The sequence below is a fragment of the Macrotis lagotis genome, chromosome 6 (genome assembly GCF_037893015.1).
Source record: "Macrotis lagotis isolate mMagLag1 chromosome 6, bilby.v1.9.chrom.fasta, whole genome shotgun sequence".
NCBI lineage: Eukaryota > Metazoa > Chordata > Mammalia > Peramelemorphia > Peramelidae > Macrotis > Macrotis lagotis.
Genome location: NC_133663.1, coordinates 169,229,987 through 169,257,161, shown reverse-complemented (window position 1 = coordinate 169,257,161; position 27,175 = coordinate 169,229,987). Strand labels below are relative to the sequence as shown.

General features: G+C 32.9%; 1 protein-coding gene across 4 annotated transcripts; it reads right to left on the bottom strand.

Annotated features, from left to right (window-relative positions):
• ERCC5 (ERCC excision repair 5, endonuclease) lies at positions 1-27,175 on the bottom strand. 4 transcript variants are annotated; one of them, XM_074191994.1, is made up of 16 exons: positions 27,025-27,175; positions 25,944-26,554; positions 23,142-23,317; positions 22,571-22,686; positions 21,719-21,805; positions 20,069-20,129; positions 18,145-18,288; positions 17,264-17,471; positions 15,667-16,830; positions 14,281-14,537; positions 12,944-13,063; positions 11,487-11,700; positions 10,634-10,778; positions 7,786-7,986; positions 6,256-6,340; positions 2-977 (listed from the first exon to the last, which is right to left on the bottom strand). In XM_074191994.1, the coding sequence occupies exons 2-16, from the start codon at positions 26,029-26,031 to the stop codon at positions 387-389; spliced, it is 3,657 nt and encodes a 1,218-aa protein (XP_074048095.1). In that variant the 5' UTR covers positions 26,032-26,554; positions 27,025-27,175; the 3' UTR covers positions 2-386. The 4 variants fall into 4 exon arrangements, with proteins under 4 accessions (XP_074048097.1, XP_074048096.1, XP_074048095.1 ...); XM_074191996.1 differs by lacking the exons at positions 25,944-26,554; positions 27,025-27,175 and adding an exon at positions 22,780-22,862 and having other exon boundaries at positions 1-977; positions 23,142-23,227; XM_074191993.1 differs by lacking the exon at positions 27,025-27,175 and having other exon boundaries at positions 25,944-26,954.

Sequence of the window (27,175 nt, the reverse complement as noted above, 5' to 3'; positions counted from 1 at the left end):
TAACAAATTCATTAGAAAATTTTATTACACTTGATTTCTCTATAAATACATACACACACATATATATATATGTATATACATATATATACATACATATATATATGTATATATATACACACATGGATAGATAGATCAATCTAGACCTGTGACTTCATGAGCATAAGTAACTTCTGGTAAAGAAAATTACTGTACCAACACAGAGTAACAACTATTCTAAAACTTGAGTCTTAAATAGCTGCCTGGGACACCAAGTGACTCACCTAGAGTCATGGTCAACATGTGTCTGTCAGACAGGATTGAAATCCAGCTCATCTTGACTATAAAACCAGTCCATTATATATTCCCTAATATGATTTTCATTGCTAAAAACTGATAGCTATGATTTTTTATGTTTTTCTTTTCTTCCCCCTTGTATTTCTTTGTTTCCCTTTTTTTTTTTCAAACACAGATCTGGCAGTCACCATAACCATTTGTGTTCCCTTTCCATCTTCATCACTAGAACTGCTAGTCCCTTCTTCATTCTTCTCAGGATTATGTTGTGCTATCTCCTTAAAACTTGAAGAGATATTTGATTGCTTACTAGGTTTTCCCCTCTTGATTTTATCTGAAGATGTACTTTCAGAATCCTCCCCTAAAGATATATCAATTGATTGTGAGAAATAGGTTTCCCCAACAAAACCACCTCCACCACATTTATTTTCCTGATTGGCACCGGAATGCACTTTTCTTTTTAAATTGTGAGATTTTTCCAATTTATTTTCTATATTTTTTTCCCCATTTTTGTCTTCTGTTTTTTCAAGCGATTTAAATTCTCTCTCCATGGCAGCAGTAGCTGCTTCTATTTCACCAGCTTCTTCTTCCCTTTCTTTCCTGAGCATACATGTCACAGCTCTGTTGAGTCTCTGGCTCTTAATTCCTTTAACATGTTGCCTCTCATGCTGTATCAGCCTAAAGAAAGAATCAATGTGGAGCTGTGTCTATAAAAGAAGAAACAAAAACAAATCAGAGAAGGTGAAGTTTATGATTATCTATACTAAAGAAAGATAATGTGAACACCAGTGAATCACACCTGATTACTATTTCAGAAAATAATAATTTGTTGCCTTTCAAAGAAGTCAATTCTATCATAGGTAGATATCTAATGTAGATCTTATTTTCTAGGTCTTCCTGATTATCAAAAAAAAAAAAAAACCTTACTTTCTAGGTTTTACTGACAGCACCTGCACTGACTCTGCTAATTAAGACCTTTGTTTATATACACATCATCTACCAGATGTATTCCTATTCACTGTTTCTTTGGATAACATCTCAAGCATTACCGAGAAACACATTTTCTAAAGCCATAGTAATCCTCCTCAAAAGAAAAAGAGCTAAATATCCTTTGGGAACAATTTATATTGGTTATATTGTTTCTCTGTGAATTCTCTTGATTGCTGATTTTAAAAAAATAAATATTGCCACCAGACGTGGTAACATAGGCCTGTAAATCCTTGCTACCAGGGAGACTGAGGCCATTGGACTGCTTGAACTAGGAATTTCTGAATTGCAGTAGATTAAACCAATAGTGTATCTGCATTAAGTCAGCACCAATAAAATAACTCCCTGGGAAAGGAAGGCCTCCAGACTTCCAAGGAAGTGAGAACTTGCCTATGTAAGAAAAAAATCAGGTCAAAGCTCTTATGCTGATTGGTAGTAGGATCTGGCCCCAGTGGCTGCTTTTAGACAACTTGGATATAATAGACCTCTGGAGAAAAATGAATGAAAAAGGAAAGGCATAAACCTTTGTGATAGCTGTACATGGTACCTTCACCAAAATGACCATGTCTTTGGGCATAAAAACTTCATAAACAAAAGCAGAAATATTAAATGCACCCTTTTCAAACAATGATGTAATAGTAAATTAATTAGAATCTAAATCTAATCCTAGAGAATGAATGGGTCAAAGAACAAACCAAAGAAACAATCAACAATTTCATCAAAATATAACAACCCTCAGACGACATACCGAAATTTGTGGGATTCTACCAAAACAGTACTTAGGGGGGAAATTTATATCTCTAAACTTACATCAATAAAATAGAGAAAGAGTAGATAAATAAATGTGGCATGCAAATAAAAGAACTAGAAAAAAAAACCCTTCAATTAAACACCAAAATGGGAAGTCTAAAAATCAAAGACATTAAAAAAATTGGGCAAAAAAAATTGAAGTAATAAATTTTATTGTTTTTTTTAAAAGAAAACCACCAAATTATGAGTATCAAAAAACAAAAGGGTGAATGTACCACCAATGAAGATGAAATTAAAGCATATATTGGGAGTTGGGTTTGCCCAATTATATGCCAATAAATCTAACAATCTAAGTGAAATGGATGAACATTTACAAAAACACAAACTGCCCTGCTAAGTAGAAGAGGAAATAGAATACTTAAACATTTTAGAAAAAAAAAATTGAACAAGCCATAAATGAATTCTCTATGAAAAAAATCCATAGGTCCAAATGGTTTTACAAGAGAACTCTAACAAACATTCAAATGTTCCTTAAGGAACTCTCAATACTATATAAACTATGTGGAAAAAATAGGCAGAGAAAGAGTATTACCATATTCCTTTTATGACACGAATATAATTTTATACCTAAATCAGAGAGCAAAAATAGAGAAAGAAAAATATAGCCCAATTTCCCTAATGAACATTGATGTAAAAATTTTAAATAAAATAACTAGCAAGGAGACTATATAAAGATAATATATTATGGCCAGGTAGGATTTAAACCAGGAATGCAGGGTTGGTTCAATATTATGAAAATTATAACTGAACACATCATTAACAAAAATAGTAAACATTACATGATTTTATCAATAGATACAGAAAAGGCTTCTGACAAAATATAACACTTATTTCAATTAAAAGCACAATAAAGGATAAAAATAAATGGAGTCTTGTTAAAATGATAAACAGTAATATTTATCAAAAACCAAGAGCAAGTATTGTCTGTGATGGGGATAAGCTAGAAGTCTTCCCAATACATTCAGGAATTAAGTAAGGATATTCACTATCATTCTATATTGTATTAGAAATGCCAGCTCAAATACTGACAAGAAAAAGACACTGAAGAAATTAAAATAAGTAATGAAGAAACAAATTATCAATCTTCACAGAAGATAAGATGGTGTACTAGAGAACCCTAGAGAATCAATTATAAACACTTTGAAATAATTAACAACTTTAGTAAAATTGTAGGATATAAAATATACCCTCATAGATCATTAGCATTAGTATTTGTGAAGTCTAGCATCAATAAATAGAAAAAGAAAATACATTAAAAATAGCAGCAGACATTATAAAATATTTAGGAATTTATTTGCCAAGACAAACTCAGGGAGATAATAAAACACTTTGCATACAAATAAATACAGATCAAAAAAAATATAGAAATGTTAACTACTTATGAGTAGGCTGAGCCAATAAAATAAAAATGACAATTCTATTCTAAAACTTGTTCAGTGCAACACCAATCAAACTACCAATATTTTATAAAACTAGAAAAAATAATAATAAAATTCCTCTGGAAGATCAAAAAAGTCAAAAATATCAAGGAAATCATGAAAAAATATGAAGGAAGGTGGTCTAACAAGATCAGATTTCAAACTATATAACAAAGCAGTAATCATCAAATCAATTTGGTCCTAGCAAAGAAATAGACATGGATTAGTAAAAAAGATTAGGTATAAAAACACAGAAATAAGTGTAACCTAGTGTTTGATAAACCCAACGATTCAAGCCTTTGGGTTAAGAACTCATCATCTGACAAGAATTGCTGGGAAACTTGAAAATAATTTGACAGAAACCAGACAGGCCAACATTTCATCTCATATCATATACAAAAATAAAGTCAAAATAGGTAAATGATATAAAGAGTGATATCATAAATAAATAAGGTGAGCATGGGGGGAAAAATACCTATGGATGAAGGAAGAACTTATGACCAAACAAAAGACAGAGTACATCATAAGAAGTAAAATGGATGCCTTTGATTAAATTTTAAAAGTTTTACACAAACAAACCATTGCAGCCAATATTAGAAGGAAAACAGGAAACTGGGGGGGGGGGGGATTTTTCATCAAATTTCTCTGATTTAGGTCTTGTTTCTCAAATATATAGAGAAATGAGTCAAATTTGTAAGAATATGAATCATTCCCCAATTAACAGTCAAAGATATGAACAGTTTTCAGAAAAAGAAATTAATCTATAGTCAATAAAAACTGCCCTAAATCACTACTGACTTAAAGAAATATAAATTAGAACATTTCTGAGTTACCATTTCACAGCTATCAGATTAGCTAATCTGACAGAAAAAGAAAATGATAAATGCTGGAAGAAATGTGGAAAACTGGAATACCAATGAAGAGTTGTAAACTGGTGCAACATTCTGGAGAGTAATTTGGAGCTATGTCCAAAATACCACAAAATTATGTATTCCCTTTGACCCAGAAACACCTTCACTACTAGGTCCATATTCCAAAAAGATCAAAGAAAACAGAAATGGATTTATATACAAAATTATTTATAGCACCTCTTTTTTGTAAAGGTAAAGTATTGGAAATTGAGAAAATGCTCATAAATTGGAGAATGACCAAACAAGCTATGGTGTATAATTGTAATGGAAAACTATTGTTTTATAAGAAATGATAAACTGGGTGGTCTCAGAAAAGTCTAGGAACACTTATATGAACTGACTCAAACTGAAGTGAACAGAACCAGAAGAACACTGTACATAGTAATAGTAAAAGTCAAACAATGCTCAACCATTAAAGACTTAGTTACTCTGATCAAGGCATTAATCCAAAACAATTTCAAAGGATCCTGATGAAAAATACAATTGACCTCCAGAAAGAGAAATACTGAACTGAGTGTAAAATCATACTATATTTTTTCACTCTCTTTATTTTTTCTTGCTTTGGGGTGGGGGGGCAACATAATTAATATGGAAATTTTTGCATTGCTTTTCATTCATAATGCTTGTGTTCTCAACAAATGAGGGAAGGATGGGAGAAAGAAAATTTGTTTCACAATTTTAAAAAAATGAATGTTAAAAATACCTTTTAAAAAAGATAATTAAAGAAAATAAGATCTAAATAAATCAAGCCACAATAATAGTTTGATTTTAAATAAAGATAAATTACAAAGTTTTAAGATAGAAAGCATCACCTTTGATTAATAGTTCCTTAAATGGTATAGAGGCCAAGTTAAACTCATAAGCTTTTTTTTGTGCTTTTTTTAAAAAATCCATTATCCATATACAGATATTAGGGGAAACTGATAGGATGCCCTGCTGCACAAAAATCTCCCCTTCTCAGGAAGTAGATTATAAATTGTTCTCTTTCTGCTTCTCTGGGGCTTGCCCAGGTGTATTTGTAGTTATAATGCCATAAGATTTATAATTCAAATATGCCTTTTTGATCATCTTTAAAATCAGAGGACTGAATTAGATGATCAAAAAGGCATATTTGAATTATAAATCTTATGGCATTATAACTACAAATACACCTGGGCAAGTCAATACACTAAGTCACTAACATGATGAATGAATACAAAGGAGAATCTTAAAAAAAAATAACAGAAAAATGCAATAAAATTCCCAATTTTGTGTAAGGTTGGTCATGAAGGTCATCAATTGCAGGTTTTCCAATATGTTCTTAATACAATGCATTCCTAATTTTTAACAGTATATGATGTGAATTCACTGATAAATGGAAGTCCTGGGTGAGGAAAATTCCAATACTTCAAAGTGGGTCTCTACCTTCTCTGCAACTTACAGTCTTAGAGAGTTGCCTAGAGCAGCCAGCGTCAAACTCAAATAGAAATGGATTCCAAATGAGAAACTGACTTAGAAAACTGCAAATTAACATTATATATGTTGTACTGTATTTTATCCATTTTGTCACACATTACCCAATTACATTTTAATCTTATCCTGAGCTTTGATACTGAAAGATTAAGAACTGAAAATTAGTGCTGCAACATTATAAATGACTTGTCCAAGATCATTTAGGATATATTGGAAGCAGGAAAATCTTCCTGGCTCCAAGTCCAACTCTATCCTCTATGCAATATTGCCTCAAGTAATCAAAGAAATAATGTAAAATAGTAATTTGATATTTTTATCAATTAGAAAACTAATATAATTTCTGAGGACTCAATTGAACTTCCCACTCATAGTTATAAAACAGTCAAACAGTCCACTATAATCATTACCTGATGAATATTCAGCTGTTTTAGTACTGGTAACAAAGATTCATCCGTCTTTGTTCTGTTCCAACCAAAATAACGCTGACAAAACATGCAGGTTGTTAAGGTTTTAAATTCTTTTTCTAAAAAAAGTTGTTTACAACAAGGTGATCAAAAGGAACCGCTACAATATCAAATCAAAATTATATTTTAAAATGTCAAATATTAAGAAATTAAGAAATTACAATTATATTTTAAAATGCATATTTTAACTACAATAGTAAGGTCAAAAAATATATGTCAATTAAGTATGACAACATATAAAGTATTTGGTATCATTTTCTACTTAATACTCTTTCAGATAAAACAAATCCAACTGCATAAAAACCATTTCAAAATACAAATTTTTCCATGAAAGGAAAGCAAAACAAAACAAATCTCTACAAAGAATGAAGGATTCATACCAATCTTTCTCTAAGGAATTAAAAATCAAAGGTTGATAATAAGCTTCCTTTGAATTTCTAGAATTCCTTGAGAAATGCTTCTTTTAACAACACCCAAGCAAGTTTTGTAAATACAAATGATATGCTAGGGAGACCAAATTGTTGACAATTTTGTTGCTTGTACAACTCTGATTAATAAAATGAATAATGATCATATTCTTTATAATTGATAATAAAATGAATAATATAACTTCTTATAATTCTTTCCATCCTATTTCATTGGGTCTGTAGCCATTAGGCTGACACTGAAAATTCACTAAACATGGAATAGATATCCATGTTTAATTTAAACATGTAGTTATCCATAAATTTTTTTCATGTCTTTGCTCTAAGTGACTCACTTAACAGTAGGTAAAGCACTAAATATGAAGGGTAACCTTGAACCATAAAATGTACATGAGTGAGGTTCACAATCAGAAGTCCAAGATTCAAATTCTAATTCTGGTATTTACTAACCAGATAGCCCTTGGGCAAGTCATTTTACTCTCTGGACTTCAGGAAAAGGTTGACCTAGATGATATTCTAAGAATACTTTCATTTCTAAGTCATAATTATAATTATAATTATATAGTTATATGAATTATAATTCTTATAATTCTATGAACACTCTCAATGCCTAGCAAAAATAAGAAATAAATAAGCCAGAGGGGTTCAATATAGACATCTGATACTATTTCCTTCCTAATATCATTACAATCATGTAACTTGTACAATCCTAAATTTATCACTATTGCTGTGCTCAGGGAGGTGCATTGGAAATAACACGAACAAAATTAGCATTCTTTTCTACCCTTTTAGAATAAATCATACTTGGCCTAAGAAAGCATAAATCATATCTACAACCTTAATATCATTTCCAATTTTTAAAAGGAAGGCACCTATTATGCAGTAATATTGGAATGTTAAGTAAAAATTCAAAGAAATATCCAATTTAAGATTCACTTCTATGGATTCAAAATAGCTAATATCATAAAATAAAATAAAATAATAAAATTCAATAAAATTCAATTAAAATTTGATTCACTGTTCCTTTATTTAAGCAGCAAAAGGATATTCTCTAATTTTTTCAAGATCTGGTTTTCCCCATAAGAATGCTCCCTTTGAGTCATCCACCACAGGCTTCAGGTAAGCTTCTGCAACAGCTGGGTTAGGGAAACCAGGAGAAAGTTTTAATTGTCGCAATTTCTTTTTCACCTTAGTGTCACGTGGATTGGGTCTTATTTTCTTACTCTTTTGAGCTTCATTCCACCACTCTCTGAAGCATAAAGAAAAAAACACTATCCATAAAACACTCAATAAATCATAACATTTTTATTAGCATTTTTAAAATTTTATTTTTTTCTACAGTTCAAATTCTCTACCTCATTTAACCCTCTCTCCCCCACCTACTGAGAAGGCAAGAAATAAAATACTCATTATATATATAAATATTTCCACATTCATAATATATTTATTCTCCTCCCCCAAAACTAAGGGAAAAGACAAAAACTGTATTTATATACAGGAGGTGTCATTTTGCCATCTCAGATTTAAGTAGTACTTAAAAAGCATCTACATTTTACTCTCTGTAGCAAGGTGAGGACTAAAAAAAAGAGGCAACATTTGTCTAGCTCTTTTTTTTCTTGAAAACAAAAGTGCTTACATCCCAAAGACAAGATAAGTACCAGATAGGAATTAAAAGTATTTGTTAACTTATAGGAAAATCTAAAATCATCTTTTAATCACTTTGCAAATTATCTCTCTCTCTCTGCCAATCTATGTCTTTAGTAGAAACATAACAGTCTATGTGATCTGACAACTTCATACACAAGTTTCCATTAATATGCTACATGCTTAAGGGATTTTCAATCAGAAATAAGATAACATATATTTAAATTCATTAATGAAATTTAGCTCATACCCATAAATAAAAATGTAACCATTCATAAAATGTAATCCCTGTTTTAGAAATAACAAGGGAGGAAAGAAGGGAACTGTGTGGAAGCAGTATGGTATAGTACAAAGAGGCCTCCGTCTTTGGGGTCTGAGGGCCTGGCCTGAAGCCTGGCATAGTTATTTACGGCTTCTGTGGCCTTTTGCAAATTCCCTTACCCCTTTCATCAATAAAATGATAAAAGTGGCCTAAATGATTTCTACAATCCCTCCAAGCTCTTAAGTATGTGATTTTATTTTTTTTAAATCTGGTAAATTATGAAACTAAAGACTAAACTAAGGTAACTATAAACAATTATTATATTCCTTTGTAAAAGGAAATTAAATTCACTTAAAGATAAAATTATGGTACTAAAATGTATCTATTTAGGTGAAATTGAAACTAAAGTTATAGATACAAATTAATATAGGTAAAAAACTTGAAAACAGAACCAAAAAATCCTTATATTCTTAGTACAACCTACTGTTGATAGTAAAATTTTCTCAAATAACTAAGTCAGAAAATTGTGATGTAAGCAAGATTCCAGCTGCTTTAAGTGTAGTTCAACTCTAAACAGATGCCCTGCTAAGAAGGAATTGAGGGTAAACCAAGTAACAAATGATTTGGAGTCAATAACCATCCTGTCAAGATCACATTACAAGATAATTAGTGAACTTCTAAGCTATCTATCTATCTATTAGATTAACAATTTTAGGAAAAACTGGAAAATTAAAATAGGACATAAAAATTTGAACATATCAGATGGAAAATATCTTTAAAGTTCTTTACAGAATATCTTAAAAGGTATTTACTTAAGTAAAAACAGGACACTCATGGAATAACAAGACACATTCAATGACACACAATCATAATTAATCCATTATCTATAGTGATGAAATGTTAGAATTCTCAGTAAAAATACAAAATATTAATAGCAAAAGAAATGTTTATATTTCATTTTAATGCTTATAACATGCTTTCTTCACAAAAATACTGAGATAAGACATATAATTATTCCAATTTCATAGAATTAAAAATTGAGAGAAATTGTTATCCACCTATAACAACTAGACCTACATCAGCATATTAGAGCTAGAACTTGATTCTAGGGCTTTTTGATTCTAAATCCAATGATCTTTACATTACGCCATACTGAAGAAGTGTTCCAAAATGGTAATGGAAGTATGCCATAGATAATCAGTAGGAGACACAGTGAAAACAAAAACTGCTGTGGAGGACACAGCACTCTAGAATCTTAGATCTGGATGAGGTATTAGAGATTATCAAGGCTAATACTCTTTATTTAAGTAATAAATCTGAGGTCTACTAGTCAAAACTTTCAAGTTCAATTTTTATTTCTAATAATCCAAAAAAGTTTAATATGTTTTAAAGGCTGACTCGGGCAAGGTGAGAGTTGATATGAAGTGACATTAGTCATGGATCTTTAAAAATAGCTGAGTACAAATGGCTACCAAGTACAAATCTTAAGATTACAATTGATTCCGTGTGCTGCAGAGATCTAATACTGCTCTAAAAACTAGAGGCATAAGAGAAGTTAAATAATACCACCAAACACAATGGCTCCCCCAATGATATGCAGCAAAAGGAAAGAAAGAGTAAGGAAAGAAAAATTCCTTAATGTTTTATATATCAGAGCCTAATTTTTGCAGTGTGATATTCCTCAGGATAAAAAAATGTTGGTTCTATTCCTCAGAAAAAGAAAATTGGTTCACCCTTTATCCAGCCTCCATCACTCTGTCCCTCAAATTCACACATATATGCAGAATGACATAAATAATGCCTTTTTGGGACCTTAAATCTAAACTAAATCACCTCCTCTTGCCTCTGGATAATAGAAATCTTTTAGGATTTCATTTTACACTTCTATTCTCAATGCTCCCTCTGTCTCTTCTTAGTTAAAAATCACCAATAAAAGGATCCATATATGCCTTTTATTTAAAAAAAAAGAGTACACTAAATAATGACTCACGAAAATTTTAAGAGAGGCTCCAAGCCACGTCCAGGAAATTCATTGAGAATTTCCATGGCTGTTACACAGCCAACAGTTGGTATTCCTTCTGTGTAATCACTTCCAAGCAAATAGGCCAAATTAATCAGCTTGCTCCGATCTAATCCTGTAGGATAAGAACAATCAATCAATTAACATTTTTGATCACTTACTATATGCAAGACACTCTGCTAAGTAGTCATATTTCTTTAAGATAACAATCTATTCATAATTTTAAAACAGAAGCTACTGAACAAATAATTATTTTTAGATTATTTAAGAAAAGTTTTAACTATCAATTCCTGGTATGCCAGTTCCAGAGATACAGGATTCATTGGTCTAATAGAATTAATATAACTAACCTGTTTCCCTCATCCTAGAATCTCTGGCTTTTGCCTAGGTCTAACTGTGAATTTTCTAAACAAGATCCCTACTATCTAACCAGTGAATTATTTAGACTGAATTAAGACTAAATATTTTCATTTTCCAATTTTTTCTTAAATCTAGTTCCTAACATTATGATTGTGGGTAAAGGTATATGAAAGTTTATTCATACAATGCCACCATTAACATTCATACAATGCCACCATGAACATACATTGCCACATCAGTCCCCAGAAAGTAAATTACATTAAAAAACTTGAAGACTTTTTTGGAAAGCAATATGGTGTACAATTCTTATCTCTAGGGACCTTTTTTAAGCTCTTACAAAAATAAATAAATCAATAGTCTCAGCATTTGAACACTGTCAGTGCAATACAAAGAATAGATATTTTACAAGTGTTTAATGAGTTTGAACAAATAAATAAGTAAACATAACCCTTTAAGATCTTACCTAGTTGGTTGTGAAAGTCTACATACTGATAATATTCTACAAATTTGTCTTTACTAAAGAAGTTTTTATACACATGCCGAGCTCCAAAAAGCCAGATATCACTATCATCAGTGATTGTTCCAGATGTCTGATCAGTTAAGTCCAAAATGGCACACTGGGCCTCTGCCTCCATAGGAGCCTCAATGTAAGGAATGCCAAATAACCGTAGAAGTTCCTATTGAGATTAAGAATGCAATAGAGACATTTAAAAACATACTAATTGCTTTGAGCTCATTTTTATTTTAAGAGTTGATTTAATGCAATTTCCCAAACTACGTCTTCTGAAAAATGCTGGAAATCTATACTACTTGCCTCTGAACATTTTTGATTGTGTACCTTTATCAGCAAAAAAAAAAAAACTTTGAGTACATACTTCCAATATTTACTTATTTATAAATCATATACATGTACTACTATATCAATAATCATGTTATAAAACAATTTTGTTTGTATAGCTGCTTTGGGTAATTGGATTAGGTTAGTTAATAATCTCCAATGGAGTTCAAGTCTAAGGTAGTGGCACAAAAGACAGCAGGAGCAAAAAGTGGTGAAAAGAATATTGTAATTGTACTGAAGACAATCCTAACTATGAGAGTCATGGGTGGAATAGGAGCAATCATTCCACTCTTCTTAGGAAGAAGTTAAGGTTCTTTAGGACTCATTCCAAGGCCTCAACTTTAGAAACTTCTATCATCAATAAGGATTATGCAAAGAAAAAAGTTAGCAATAACTTTTTTTGTTTTTCAAAGGGAAATGTGAAAATTTTTAAAATACATTTTATAAGAGAAATTTTAAAAACAAATATCAGTTTATTTTTTTTTATTTTTTTAAGGATGCAGCAGGGCTAAAAAACTTTATCTGCTATAATGTTTTCCACTGTGATTTAGGATAATTTCACTTCCCTGAGCCACATGGCTCTACATTTCTAGGTTTCACCAACATACTTAAGCTTTAAAATATCCTGTAGTCAAATTTCCTTGGTACAGTGTTGAAACACAAATCATTATTAGTCAGTTCCAGACTTCCAGAAAATGCCTTATCTCACTAACAACCAAGATACCAAGGCCTTGCCAGCATAGATATCTAACTATCTGCCTTCACACTGTATTAGAACCCCATCCCAGCTTTTCAACTCCTGCTGAGGAAACACTGAAATCAATACTGTTCACTGTTACTAAATAGGGCAAGGCAATCCATTGCATTATGGCTTCACTCACCACGCCTATAACTATGCAAAGAACATTTCTCTATCCATCTTCCTATGTATTGTAAAAGTAGAATATAAACTCTTTGAGAACAGGGACTGACTCATCTTTATGTTTTTTTATCTCCAGCACCCAGCACAGTGAATGGCAAGTGGAATATATTAAATAAATGGTTATTGATTGAAGCAAAAATATCCAATAGAATAAACCTACCTGACTTTCCAAGAACATCTGTCCTGTTACAGTTGCAGCAATCCGTTCTTGTTGCTGTTTTTGAGCTTTCAGTGAATTCTGTTCAACTAAAAGATTGTTCTCCACAGCTTCCAGTTCCTCCTGCATGTGAATTATATTTTAGGTAATATAAGTCTAACTTAATATAACTAGATGGTTCAATGCATAGAATGTTAGACCTGGAGAAAGGAAGGCAGAGGTTAAATCCAGTCTCAGACACATAATAGCTGACCCAATACCAGTTCACATAACCTCTGTCTGCCTCAGGTTCTGCATTTGCAAAATAGAGATCATAAAAGCACTGGTCTCCTAAGGTTGTTCTGAGAATAAAATAAAATTTAAAAAGTGTTTTCCAAACCTTGGAGCACTATATAAAATCTAACAATTGTGACATGCTGAGTATGGTGCCTGGCATATAATAATCATTATATAAAAGTTAGTTATTATTTTTTCACTGAAATTATGTGAGAAATAATTCATTGGGACTCCAACTCTATTCCAATAAGTATTAATCAATTTATATGATTCTTTAGGGATAGTGATTATAGTTTCTGTATATAAGGGCCTAGAGTTATGAGCTGAAAATTGGGAGTTCACTTACTTAATCACAAGAAGCTAACCAGAGGTCCTCTACCCTTATTTTTCCTTTTCATGGTGACCAAGCCAAGTGTGGTAGAGGTGGCTCAATTACAAAGAAAGTCCTCCAATTTATTTTTATAACTCCAGACCTCTCTTTTCTTGTCCAGCATGAGCCAGGGACCATCTTATAACCACTTACTAGAGAGGTCCATACTTCACCTAACCTATGACCCAAGGTCTATCAATCAATGATATTCTGTATTTCATCATGACTCTTTTACATTTTGGGCATATCAAACTCTATAAAAACAAGGTCACAGAAGAAGGGGGGGTTTAAAAAAATAAGAATAAAAAAGAAGAAGGGGGACACCTCAAATTGTGAGAAAGATCTGAGGTCACTTCATTAGAGGGATCCTTTAATAAAGTGCCACTAGTTCAGAGTGCTGCCTTAGTCTCTTTTATTGTAAGTTGGACATCTTTAATCCTCACAATTACTAACATGTTTTTTTCTCCTGATAAAGAATTACAATTGGACTTCCAGAATAAAATCAATACTTTTGGCACTTCTTCACTAAGTAAAGCACAGAAATAAAGGAAATGTAGAATCTATCAGTAATATCATGATTACCTGAAAGAGAATGATCAGCAAAAAGAAATGAAGCATGCTGTGCTGATCCAATAAATCTTTGAAAACCAACCAATTACTTACTTGAAGCTCATTTTAATAGTAAACTATTTACCAAATTTATATCTTGCCATTCATTGATCATCTCATCTTTTTCTTTTTCAGTCCCTTCCTTTGGTAGCTTGACAGATTCCATGCTTTCAGGACTTAGCAGGTTTTCAGTAGTCCCAACTGCTCCTTTGCTCTCATTGTTTGTAGCCTTCTCTTCAGTAACAGACTTTTCCCCATGTTCAGTGAGAGGCCTGAATACTTCATGTAAGTCAGTCTGAAGTTCATCACTACTATTTTCACTGTCTACTTCAATGAAACTACCTGTTCCAAAATGAGGGTAATTTTTTTCAACATTAATATTTGACAATTGAAACAATTTTAAGTACTTGTAAAAGTTTTCCTCAAAAGTTTTTTCTTTAAAAAACTGATATTTTGATTCAATTGTTAATAATTTGCAATTCTTTTCTTTTTTCATATCTTTAACCACTTATTGAATGGAAAATGGTCTTCCATTTAAATTACCTCCCTACATGTCTTGGATAAGATATTTAAGAAATATCTAATGAAAAGATTTTTTTTTCTCCATTTGAAGGCCTCCTTCCCTTTACTATTGATTCTATTCATAAAAAAGCTTTTCATTTTCAAGTAATTAAAATTGCCTAATTTTATCATTTATGATCATCTCTATCACTTGTTACATTAAGTTGCCCTTTGGTACTACTATGAAAAACTTATCTTTTTTTTTAATAGTTAGCATTTAAATCACATATCCACTAATGAAAAGCAAGAATTGCATTTTAATAGTAAAAGTTTAAGGGAAAAACATTAATACTAATAAGAAAGACTGTATCAATTTGTCTTTTTGCAAACTGGAATGAAATATTTTAAAAGATCATTTAAAAAATATTTCATTTAATTTTCTCAAATAGTAATTTTAGTACTATGTAGACAGAAAATTTTTAAAGCTAACTAGCACTGCTTTCTTTTAATTTCCTCCAGAGAAGGAAACCAGCTCCAATTTAGCTTTTCAAAGTTCTTGCCCTCCACACACTCCAAGTTCCCAAAATTGGCTTACTAGCTATTCATCAGATGTCACAGGCTAACCCTAGGCCTGGAACATTATCCTCCATGCCTCTACCTTCAAAGACCAGCTCAGGCAACATCCCTAAGTGATTAGTATAATGCCTGACCCATGTAGTACTTAATAAATGCATGGTGTATTTGTATATTGTGTTTACAACACCTGCTGCCTGTTCTTTCTCTCAAATTACTTTATATTCACTTATCTGTACACGTCATATTGCCAGGGTCTAGTACACTGTTAATAAGTATGTTGAACTGAATTAACATTATCAAGCAATGTGAACTTGAATTAAATCAGATGTTTATTTCAACATGTTTTCATGCCTCCTACTAAAAACTTAAAGGTTAAAAAAAAATTCCCACCTACCATCAGATTCACTCTCTTCTGAGTTCATTTGTGTCAATGACACAGTCTCTGGTGTTGAAATTAAATCTTGAGATAAAGATTCATTCTTTTCATCATCTAAATTCTCATGTTTACTGGACTTGCAGCTTTCTATAGTTTTATCTGTAGCAAGAAGATGACTTACTCCCATCAAAGGGGCATTTACTGATTGTAAGTCATTCACTTCTTGAAAAAAGTTAGTTTCAATTTCAGAAGACTGATTTTTTTTAGACTGTATTTCCTTATCACTAGAAATAGCCAAAACAGAGGACTCATATTTATTTGGGGATATGAAAATACTCTTTTCTAATTCAGGAATCATGGATTTTTCTTTATCTTCAGATACAAAAACTGTACTTGTCAACTGAATTGTCACTTTGGGGTCTTTCCTTTCTTCAACCCCAGATTCACTGCTATCTATGCTAACTATGCTCTCTGAAGGAGTTGTAAGAATTAATTCTTTTACATCCTTAAAAGTAGATTTAACATTTGGCCCCAAAACCATATTTGCTGAATGACTTAGTGATGCTGGTTCTTCTATAACAACAGATTCTTCCTTTCCAAAAAGCACAGAATTTGATGAATGAGATACAGGTACAGATGTGTATTCATTCTTTATGTTACAATCATCACCTTGTGCAAATATCACATTTTCTGAATGAGACACTGTTGCAAATTGTATTCCTTTGTTTTCTCTAACTTTAAAGCACTCATCTTCCTCTTCAGAACTATTTATAAGAATCTCTTTAACTTCTGACACTTCATTCTGAGAGGTTTTCCTATCATTTGCTTTCACATCATCATCATCATCATCATCAAGAACTCCTTGAATTGCTAATAGAGTTCTAGGTGATACAGAGCCTTCATCTATTACAGGAGATGCATGTGTTTTTTTCATGCTGAACTGCTTTTCATTTTCATTCCCCAGTTCTTCTTCTGAACTACTTTCCATCATGGCAGTCTGGATAGCTAATAGAGTCCTTGGGGAAGGAGGGGCTGCAGCATCAGTATATGAGTCTTTCTCTATCTTCAGCTTCTCAAATGAAGATGATGATTTTGCATCAAAAGGATGTGGACTATACATTTTACTAGAAGAAGGAAGACTGGATTTAGTATCCATATCTTCAGTTTTCTTAGCTTGACTGCCTTAAAAAAAAAAGTTGAGAGATTTTTAATATGTATTGATTGTCACAATGTTACAACATAATTTAACATAAATAAAAACAGGAGTTTATCGGAGTTAATTTCAGCATCTAAGTTCATGAAAATAGCAATTAACATCTGAATTCCACATTCAGTGACTTCAAAGGAGACATCAATAAGAAAAGCAGTAGCTTAGTCATAAGTATGCTTTTAAATCTCAACTACTCTGTGCTCTTTCTGTATAGTTTAAGTTATACATGTTTGTTGAATTGAACCCATTAACAGCTTTACTAATTTTGTTGTGAAGCAGATAAGAATTCATTAAGTTCACCAATCTTACTCTCCTGGACTATAATTTACAGAATTCACTGATGAAAGATAGATTTTGTTGTTAAAATTTCAGCTTGTCATCAAATTATGAACTTAAAACTGATACCTTTTATCAAGATGTAATGAGAAGTATCCTCAGAAATTACTTTTCTTGATTCCACCACCTTCATAAAACCGCCTTCATTTTCATATTGTCTTTGAATCTCACCCGAATGCTGTTGATTCATCTCTTTTTGTACATTTTCTATGTGTCGATTCAAGTTGTTTTTTTTAAGCAAGCCTTTGAGTTGATATGTTGAAAAGTCATTGGACTCCTTAAAGCAAAATAAAAAAATTTAAACAGGGACAATATGACTGCATTTCCCCAAAATCCAATAAATATCATAGGTGATATTTTTCTGTAAATGATGTTATTTCACTAAATTACTAAAAATTAAATCTGGATAAAAACAAGGAAAAAGAATAAAGACATTCTGGCCCACACTACCCAGCTGACCGAGTAAGTCCAAAACTCTCTATGAAATGAAGGGATAGGATTAAATTCCATCAAATGATTCTAGAACTAAATCTATTCTCCTATGACTCCATGAAAGGTTACAAATTTATTTTTAAAACATTAAAAATAGTAAGAACTAGACAAAAAAATTCTTAAATATGTATTATAATCAATGAGGCTTTTGAAAATTTAACTTTAGGCATAAAAATGGTTTTCTTTCAGAATCAAAGAATTTCAGAGTTGGAAGGGATTTTGGGAACCATCTAGTCCAACTTATACCCGATCAAGAAGAATCCCTCACATGACATGCCCAGCAAGTAGCCATCTATCTATTATTTAAAGACTTTTGAGTGAGGGGAAATTCCTGACAGCCAATTTAACTTCAGGAATATTCTAAGTGTGCTAGATGGGAATTTTCATATAAGATATATTTAATTTCTTTTTAGGCAAAGATAAAATTATTCAAAGAATGAATAGACTATATATTTTACCTCAGGCATTGCTTCAAATAATGTTCTTCTTCGCTTAGTAAATTCCTTCATATCAGTCAAGATTTCATGCTTCATTTCTGGTGGCAGACAGCTGAAGTCTTCAGATTCAATGTCTATTGCATGAGGATTATGAAAGAACTCTTCCTATATGTATTAAAATATAATGCTGTGAAATTAAATATCTATAAAATACTGTCCATCTACAAAATGATTTTCTTAACATATAAAAATAACAAAAATAAATTAGAATGAAAACTTTTGTTTTGCACTCAAACTGAGGAGGAGCATATACAGTATATATAAACAGATACATAAGGGGTGGATCTTAACAAGAGTGATTCAAACCACTAGCTCCAACAATATGGAGAATTCACAGCATAGAAATTTCCTCCTCCAATGGAGATCAGTCACTTAAATATAAGTTAGTCTTAAACAGATTCCTGGGCCTTTAAAAAGTAACTTGCTGGGGCAACTAGGTGGCGCAGTGGATAGAGCACCGGCCCTGGAGTCAGGAGTACCTGAGTTCAGATTCGGTCTCAGATACTTAGTAATTACCTAGCTGTGTGGTCTTGAGCAAGTCACTTAACCCTGTTTGTCTGACAAAAAAAAAAAAACCCTAAAAAAAAAGTAACTTGCCTTTGATCATACAATAGAGAATCAAACTGACAACCTTAACCCAGGTCTTTATGTCATGTTGCCTCTGATGTATGTACATGCAAGCATGTAGACACATGGACATACATGTGAATGAGTATTTTCCTGGCACTATTAAACATAGCACTTTTTGTAAATATTAAAAAACAAAACAAACAATCACTAAGGTCAACCGTGGGCAAAGAAAATTACTAAGTGAAGTGAGAGACAAAAAGTTTATGTTATAATATCAGTTCTTTAGAACCAGAAGAACAATTTATACAATATTATAAAGAAAAATAATTTTGAAAGACTTCAAAACAATGTCAACGCAATAACCAACCACAATTCTGGAGCACAAGTGAGGATACATGTTAACTTCTTCTGAGAACAAAAAATGAAGGATTCAGATACAGGATGAGGCAAATATTTTCAATGAACCATTTATATTATGTTGAAGACAATGTAAGACATCCAAAGAAAACCAGAACAAGCAATACAGTTCCTAAGGTTACAAGTCCTCCAATAAATCCTCCAAAAGGTATCTCCCCAGTATACTGGGACTTGTCTCTATTTCTCAACACTGCATGGATATCAATAGAACATATGGACTATAAAATCTATGTTCCTACAGAAACAATCTACCTCCTCTAATCATATTTCTCTCAATTTTTAAAATCTTTCTTATGAGAGACAGAAAATTGTAATTACACCCAGAATGAAATGCCATGCAATAATTAAGCTTGTAATTCATAGCTTCCCTACTAGTCAAGAGGTCCAGACTGATGAAAAACTATGCCAGGGAAACACAAATTTTCATAAGGCCTACAAAGTTGGAAAAGGATTTGATAATGAACTCTATGTTTGTAGTCCAAGAAATAATATAAGTGACTACAAATAAAACTGACTCCCAAACGATGATTTTTTTTCAGCCACAGAAGCTAAAGAAAACTATGTATTTTAACTCAGAAAGAAAACTTATAATCTACAATGTATTCACAATCTACATAAAGTGAAATGAATATGCACAATGATAAAATCATAAATCCTTGAATTATTGACAACAAAAGACAATTATACTACCAAAGAATGTTAATACCTCTGTCTAATAAATTTGGGAGTAAATTCAACTGCAAATAATTCTGTCACTTTATACATTGTTCCAAACAGACAAGAAAAAGTATGTTTTAATTTTAAAAATACATTTTTTACAAATACATGTCATATATGTTGCTTATTTTTCCATTCCAATAAAAAAAATTTCTAGTTTTTGAAGGGTATTTTTGATTACCTGTAATGCTTGTTTTTGACTCATTCTTATTTGCCATTCCTTTTCATCCTCCTCTTCTGAACTAAAATTTCAATTAACAAACAAGGATGGAAATTTTAATATATATTAATATTTTCTATAAACACACTAAGTATAAGTACTTGTGAGCAATTATATAGATAATACTGTACTATATGATGTGGACAACACAAAGTATACATGATACATGTCCTCAAAGACTTTATAATCTATTTGGAAGAGATAGGATATGAAAAGTTAGAAATGTAAGAACTAAGAAACAATGCAAGAAACACACTGAAGTCAAGATAGCATTTATAACTGAGTGAAAATATAAATAGTATACATAATAGAGGAAGGGAAGGTTTCATGGAACTAAGTGAGGCTTGAAGAGTGAGTAGGATTTGAAAAGGAGAAGGGGTATTCCAGGAACAAAGAACACAGAACCAAGAAACTAGGGACAGAACACACAAGATTAGATGTAGATGTAGAGGACAGATGATAGATGATAGATGATTGATAGATGATAGATATAGATGATATAGATGTAGATGATGTAGATGTAGAGACAGATAGAGATAGAGATAGAGATAGAGATAGAGATGATAGAGATAGAGACAGAGATAGAGATAGATGCAGAGGTGGGGGGGGTTAGTGAGGCCACAAGTCTGGCTGAAGTACTGTGCCTATAGTTATCAATTTTATCTGATAATTTTAGGAAAACAGTCTGCAGTATGGGATCAGATTGCAGAAATTCAAGAATACCAGGGTAAAAAGTTTTAATTTTATTGGCAATGAAGGGTTATTTAAGGATTTTTGAGCAGAATGAGTGACAATATAAAAATTCTGACTGAGGAATGTGGTTGATTGCATGACAGGAAGAACCATTTCTGAAAAAGTATAAGTCTGGATTTAAGAAGATGGCAATGGTAAAGAAAAGGAGGATATGGACAAAAGAAACATTGTGAAAGAATGGTGATGTATATGAGAGGAAGAGGGAAAAGAGAAAATCTGCCAAAATGATTTATAAATTTTGGGATAATCACAATAAGATGACAACTTATCAGGTCAACAAGTTCTGAAATACCGTAGAACAATTAAAATTCTTATACGCAAGAAATCATGAGATAGTTGTTTTCTCACACAAGGGGATATAAAACAGATTTTCAGAGTATGTTATTCTGTTAAATGTTTTCACATACTGTACATTCACTGCATTTTAATAATTTAAACACTTTAATCCAATTCTAAATAAATACTATGACACATATTCTCAAAAATTTCCTAAAATTTGGAAACTTTGTTTAAAAAATTAAATAAAATAAATCACAAATCATTTCTATTGAAATTCAGATTACAAGGCAGTAATCCTTTTTGTGAGAAGTCTTCTTAATTGTGAGCATAGTCTGTTAAACATCAATCATAAAAATTAAGTATTTTCCAATCAAAGAATAAGAAAGTCTTCCACTAAGAAAACAAATAGTGTATTACAAATAACAACAGAAAATTTTCTAAAGGACTTACCTTGTAAATATAGTTCTAAAAAGAATGTTAATTCTCATTTGGTTTTGTCTGGTAGAGATTAAGGTTAAAACTGTTATGACTGAAACATTAGTTATAACTTTTATTTTTTAAAATTAAAAAATTGTTTACCTATTTTTCTCCTCCTCTTGTAAGGAAGGCAAAACATAGATGTCATCTTCTCTTTGAACTTGGGTAAGACTAGGAAGCAATTCATCTCTTAAAGAAAATATTTAAAGAGATTTAAAAAAAACTAGAACCTTAAATTCAAAAAACCATCTTTCTAATCATACTATATCCTTACTTTCATTTCTCTTGACGAGTTAAAAAAGTAACCAATTTCTCCCATGAAAGATCTAATATGCCTATTGCTACTACTTATGAAACCAAAGTATATTTACTCTTTAAAACAATATTTCAAGCTATTTTCTTTTCTGCTATTGCTCTGGGAAACAAGAGAAAAACTGATACAGAGTACTGAGAACAGCACTGCTACACTTCCATCTTTTTGTATTTCTTTTTGCTTATATTTATATTCCCAGAACTGAGCAGAGTATTGGTCAGAGAGTGAGTATTTAATAAGTATTGGTTTCCTTTCTTCTTTATATCCACCACCCTGGAAGGTCCAAGGTCCCTCACAACAAGAAATTTGGCAGATAACCAATAATGTGGTTTTAAATGTTATGTTAAATGTTATATTAAATTTCTTCTAAAGAATCTCATTTGGTGCCTAAAAACAAACTTAAATAAGCCCAATAATAATTTTTACTTCCATGTGGCATATGATGAAATAGATTAAAAGAGATTAAGTGACCTGCAGTAGGGGAACCCTAAAACCCAGCTTTTCTTACTCATTATACCCACTATACTGTGCTGTGGCCCAAATATAAGATTTCTGTCTGCTACAAGTTGGGAGTTGAAGTAAGATTAAGTGGACAGCCAGCTAATGATATTACATAATTTCATACACATTAAAAATTTTACCTTTTGCCTCTCAAAGCAGTTTTGATAGCTTGTCTTTTTAAGAATGTCTTCAAAAGTTTTTCTGTAGTTTTTTTGGAGTCAGTGGATGCCAAATCTTTTCTTTGTCTTCTCTTAGCCTACAAAGAGATAATTTTATGGCAGAGAACAAATTGGCTCTGAAATGCTTTCAGTAACATTCCAAAAAACACAAGAAAAATCCATTATATTACTTTGTTGTGATTTTGGTGGTTCTGATTTTTCATCAGAACAATGCACTGCTTTTTTCCACGACTGCCAACCACTTTTATTGACTCTAAATGGAGGAAAGAATAAGGCAAGAAAGAGAGAGTTGGTACAGTTTATGAAACTTATGGTTAAGAAGAAGAGCAAGTTTAAGAAAAGTAAAGTAGTGAGAGAAATAGATATGGATCTGTGATCAGAAAAGAGAATTCCACAGTCTTAGACTTCTACAAGCAATTACAAGTAATAATGAAGTCTAGAGATATGGCCACCCCCAAGAGGATATGATAGATGGAAATGGACGTCACGGGAATTAAGAAAGATAGAGATTAAAAAAAGAAATTGCACATACCAAAGTCTGTTTCTTTAATAGTGGTGCTTCTCCATCAAAAACAAAAACTGGACGAATTCTAAAAAATAACAGCTTGCAAAGTCGATGAAACAAAGTAAGAAGATGGGCATTTTCTATTGAATTTCCATGTTTGTCCCTGACTCCTTTAAGTGCCTGATTCAACCAAATGCTAATATCTATAAGAATCATCAATGGAAAACACTTTTATAATTTTGAAATATATACTTGACATTCAATGACATCACCTACAATATGAACGTATATTTATAATTATTTTAAATACAAAAATCATCTAACTCTACTTGGCCTTTTGCTTTTTAAATCATTTGTGAAAGCAGAACACAAAAGCCTAATTTTAATCAATTAATTTACATTATTATAGAATAATGTTTTTAAACTTACTTTGTGTTTCTGTAAATAAATAACAAAGCACAACTTATTACAAAGACAAAAATATTAACTTTTTTTTTTTGCAAGGCAATGGAGTTAAGTGGCTTGCCCAAGGTCACACAGCTAGGTAATTATTAAGTATCTGAGGCTGGATTTGAACTCAAGTACTCCTGACGCCAGGGTCGCCAGGGCCGGTGCTCTATTCACTGTGCCACCTAGCTGCCCCAAAATTAACATTTTTGAAGAGGATCAATAACATTGTAATGTGAAATTCTGACTCAAGGATAAATTTGATTTAAATGAGGCAGAATTGCACAAAGGCACCTTTGTGCAAAATAGGTGCACTCTTTTTCAACAGTCAACAAAACCCAGTGTAAGGACCAAAGTGAAGATAATGCATTGGCCCAGGATGCATGGACAACTTTGGAGTCTTCAATAACTAACCAAGCTCTGAACCCTCCAAAGTACCTGCTCTAGACACTTCATGGCCACTGAAACAAATTTTTCTCACCCACCCATTCTACCAGGAAAATCATCACATTTCCCCTAACTCACAGACAGGTTTGACAGTTTTACTGGGGTGTAGTCATACATGCTAGTTTCTCGGAGCCACAGGTGAGAGTTGAGTGATAGGTGGATACCAAAGGTAGATAAGCAGCCCTGAAAAGAGCTCAGCAAGCTCTCACAACTGAGGTAATAGACCTCCCTAAAAACTCCCTACATATATATATATATATATATATATATATGCATATATATATATATATATATATATATATATATATATATATATATATACCCTACTCTAGATGTACAGAAGAGCTTCCCCTGTGCCAAGAACTGGACAAAACAAACATCTACTACACAAATCACATGCTGATGACTGGTAAGATTTTAAAAAGCATGCTTAGGGTCATCTAAGTCACTAGAAATAGAATTAAATCACAAAATCTTAAAGTTCTTCAGAATTCATTTTGTTTCTCTTTTAAGTTCTTCATCAAATGGTTCATCCAGTTGGTACATGGAAGATATCCAGTAAGAAGGTATTACATCTTAGGGTCATTCTTGAATAATTCCAGTTGGAGTTATACTGAGTCTAAAACTGCCTCTTTGCGACTTTTACCAAAGCCTCTTGGTTACTGCAAACTGTGGATTTAATTTGGTAAAACTGGTTATTCCTTTCATAGGGGAACTTTGGAGTTCCAAATTCGATTCAAAGATTAATAATTTGAGTAAACTAGTTTTTTAAATTTTATTCTTAATGTGACAATTTATTGCTCAGAGAATCAAAGTGTACTCTTTTATGTTTTTTTCTCCTGTTTTATACAATGACCTGTCCAAGTGAACTAAAATGCAAGATAAGCATTCCCAAATAGTCAAGTTAGTTTTCTAATTGAATGACAATAAAGAATAGTGCCTTCATTTACCATTTTTGGAAGTTTAAGGAAGTTTCCCTCAAGGAGTCTGCAGTTCTAATGAAAAATACTACTGGATATGGCAACAATATACATTTCACCTCTTTCAGTCTCAATTTACACAAAAGCCTTGCTTTTAAAATAAATGAGCTAATATTATCTCTCCCCTCCCATATTTTGGAAGGAAAGCTGTGACTCTAGAGGGAAGGCCTGGGTTCAAATTTTACCTCTGACATTATGTTTGGCATTATGTAGTCACTTAATCTCCCTGAGCCTCATTTTCTTCATCTCTAAAATGTGGGAGTTCAAATAGCTTTAGGTAAGCTCCTGTTGTCCTTTCCAACTGTAGTGTAACGATCCTATGATTCAATAGAGATGAACTGAGAAAATGGGAAATCATGCAATATGTTGGTACAGTGAAAAGAATTCTGAATCTAGATTTAGAGGGATGAAATTTAAAAGCAGCTTTCTTCCACTTACAATATGTGTAACCTAGGACAAGGCACTTGACTTCACTATGTCTCTTTTTTCCTCACTTTTAAGCTGAGGAAGTTTTGAATATGATAGCAAAATGAAAGCGCAAATCTGGTTATTGGGATGTAAAGAATGCTTTTAATGCTAAGTCAAAAATGCCATTCATCATTTATCATTTGTCTAAGGGATAAAAAAAACATTTCGCACGTTAAGCATTCATTATGTGTCAGACACATAATGTGTTATGAAGTATCCTATAGAGTAGGATACAACAGAATTGTAGGATTTTGTGTTTGGAAAAGATCTGAAAGACCTACTCTAAACTTCTCATTTTATAAATGATGTACCTCATACACTTAATAATTACGTAGTTGTGTGGCCTTGGGCAAGCCACTTAACCCCGTTTGCCTTGCCAAAAAAGAAAAAAAAACACTATAAGTAAATAAATGGTGTAGTGGCGGGGCTGGGAGTCCACGAAAGCATTCCCTGCCTCACAAAAGCACACGGATAACTTTAAGGATACCAACAGCAAGAATTTTTCCTTCCAGCGATTCTGGGTTTATCTGCCTTCCCGAGCACTCGAGCAGCTTCCAAAGCCCCTGGACTCCCATTGCGCCTGCCTTTTCTCAAATCGCCTTTCTGCAAGTCTCTTTTCCCAAGAACGCGTTTTGGATGTTTGAGGCTCTGTGGTGTGCGCTCCCTTCGGGCATGTCAAGGCGTCCTCAGGGGCCGGCCTCCTGGAGCGGGAGGGAGAGGCAGGGCCCAACAGGAACTGACCTCCGGGCACATTCCTAACTTAGGAGTTACTCCCGGCTTCTCGGGAGGAAAAAAAAAGCTGTTTTTTTTTTGTGTGTTCCGCGTCGCAAATTGAGTCCTAATTTAACTCCTCACTGTCCGGTTGAACTATTCATAAAGGCTCGAGAAGGATTAAACGACCACCAGGTGTCCCCAGCAGCTCACCTTGCAAGGTGGGGCGTCAGAAACCCGACTTCGGCTCAGAACTTCCGGCTTCCTCAAGAAGTCACTCCCTTTTCCTTTCAGAACGGAAGTCCCGCCTTAATACTCCCCCTTCTCCAATCGCCACCTGCCGTCACAGGATGCATTTCTTCACGCAGAGATACGAGAGAGGACGTCCTACAAATGGAAACTTCCGGAAGAAGTACCGAGCACACCTCTCTCTTTTTTTTTTATTAAAAAGGATTTTTGCAAGGCAATGGGTTTAAGCGGCTTGCCCAAGGCCACACAGCTAGGTAATTACTAAGTGAGTATTATGACCGGATGCGAACTCAGGTACTCCTGACTCCAGGGCGGATGCTCTATTCGGAGCGCGCCTCGCATTTGCGTCGCATCTAGTATGGATTTTTCCCCTAATCCCGCCTTCCGGTTGCCACTGAGTGTTCAAGTCCTGAATTACTTCCGGGCTTCGCTGGAGTGCCAAGCCAATATGACTCCGCATTCCTCAAAAGACCCATTTCCGAGCCTGGACGCCTTTATTCTCCTCCCCCACCTTTACCTTTTCTTTCTTCAGTTATTTCAAAACCGTCCCACCTACTCCTCGCTTCCCCTTCCCCTCCCCCACCCGCCCTCCGAACCGGAACTTTTACCTCTTAACCTTTCTCGCAGGCTCTTATTTCCTTTTCGCCTGTTTCACTCCCGTCCCTCACCAGCCTCTGCTGGCTGCCACCAGTCTTGTAGGACAGCAACGTGTCCGAAGGAATGCGTGGTTCCTTTAAACGCCTCCTTGTAGCACTCTTT

Coding starts and splice junctions, on each gene's coding strand:
- ERCC5 (XM_074191994.1), bottom strand. CDS start 26,031: ATGGGAGTCCAGGGGCTTTGGAAGCTGCTCGAGTGCTCGGGAAGGCAG. Junction 13,064..14,280: donor AATGGCAAGATATAAATTTG/GTAAATAGTTTA, acceptor ATTCACATGCAG/GAGGAACTGGAAGCTGTGGA. Junction 7,987..10,633: donor GAGCCTCTCTTAAAATTTTC/GTGAGTCATTAT, acceptor TTTATGCTTCAG/AGAGTGGTGGAATGAAGCTC.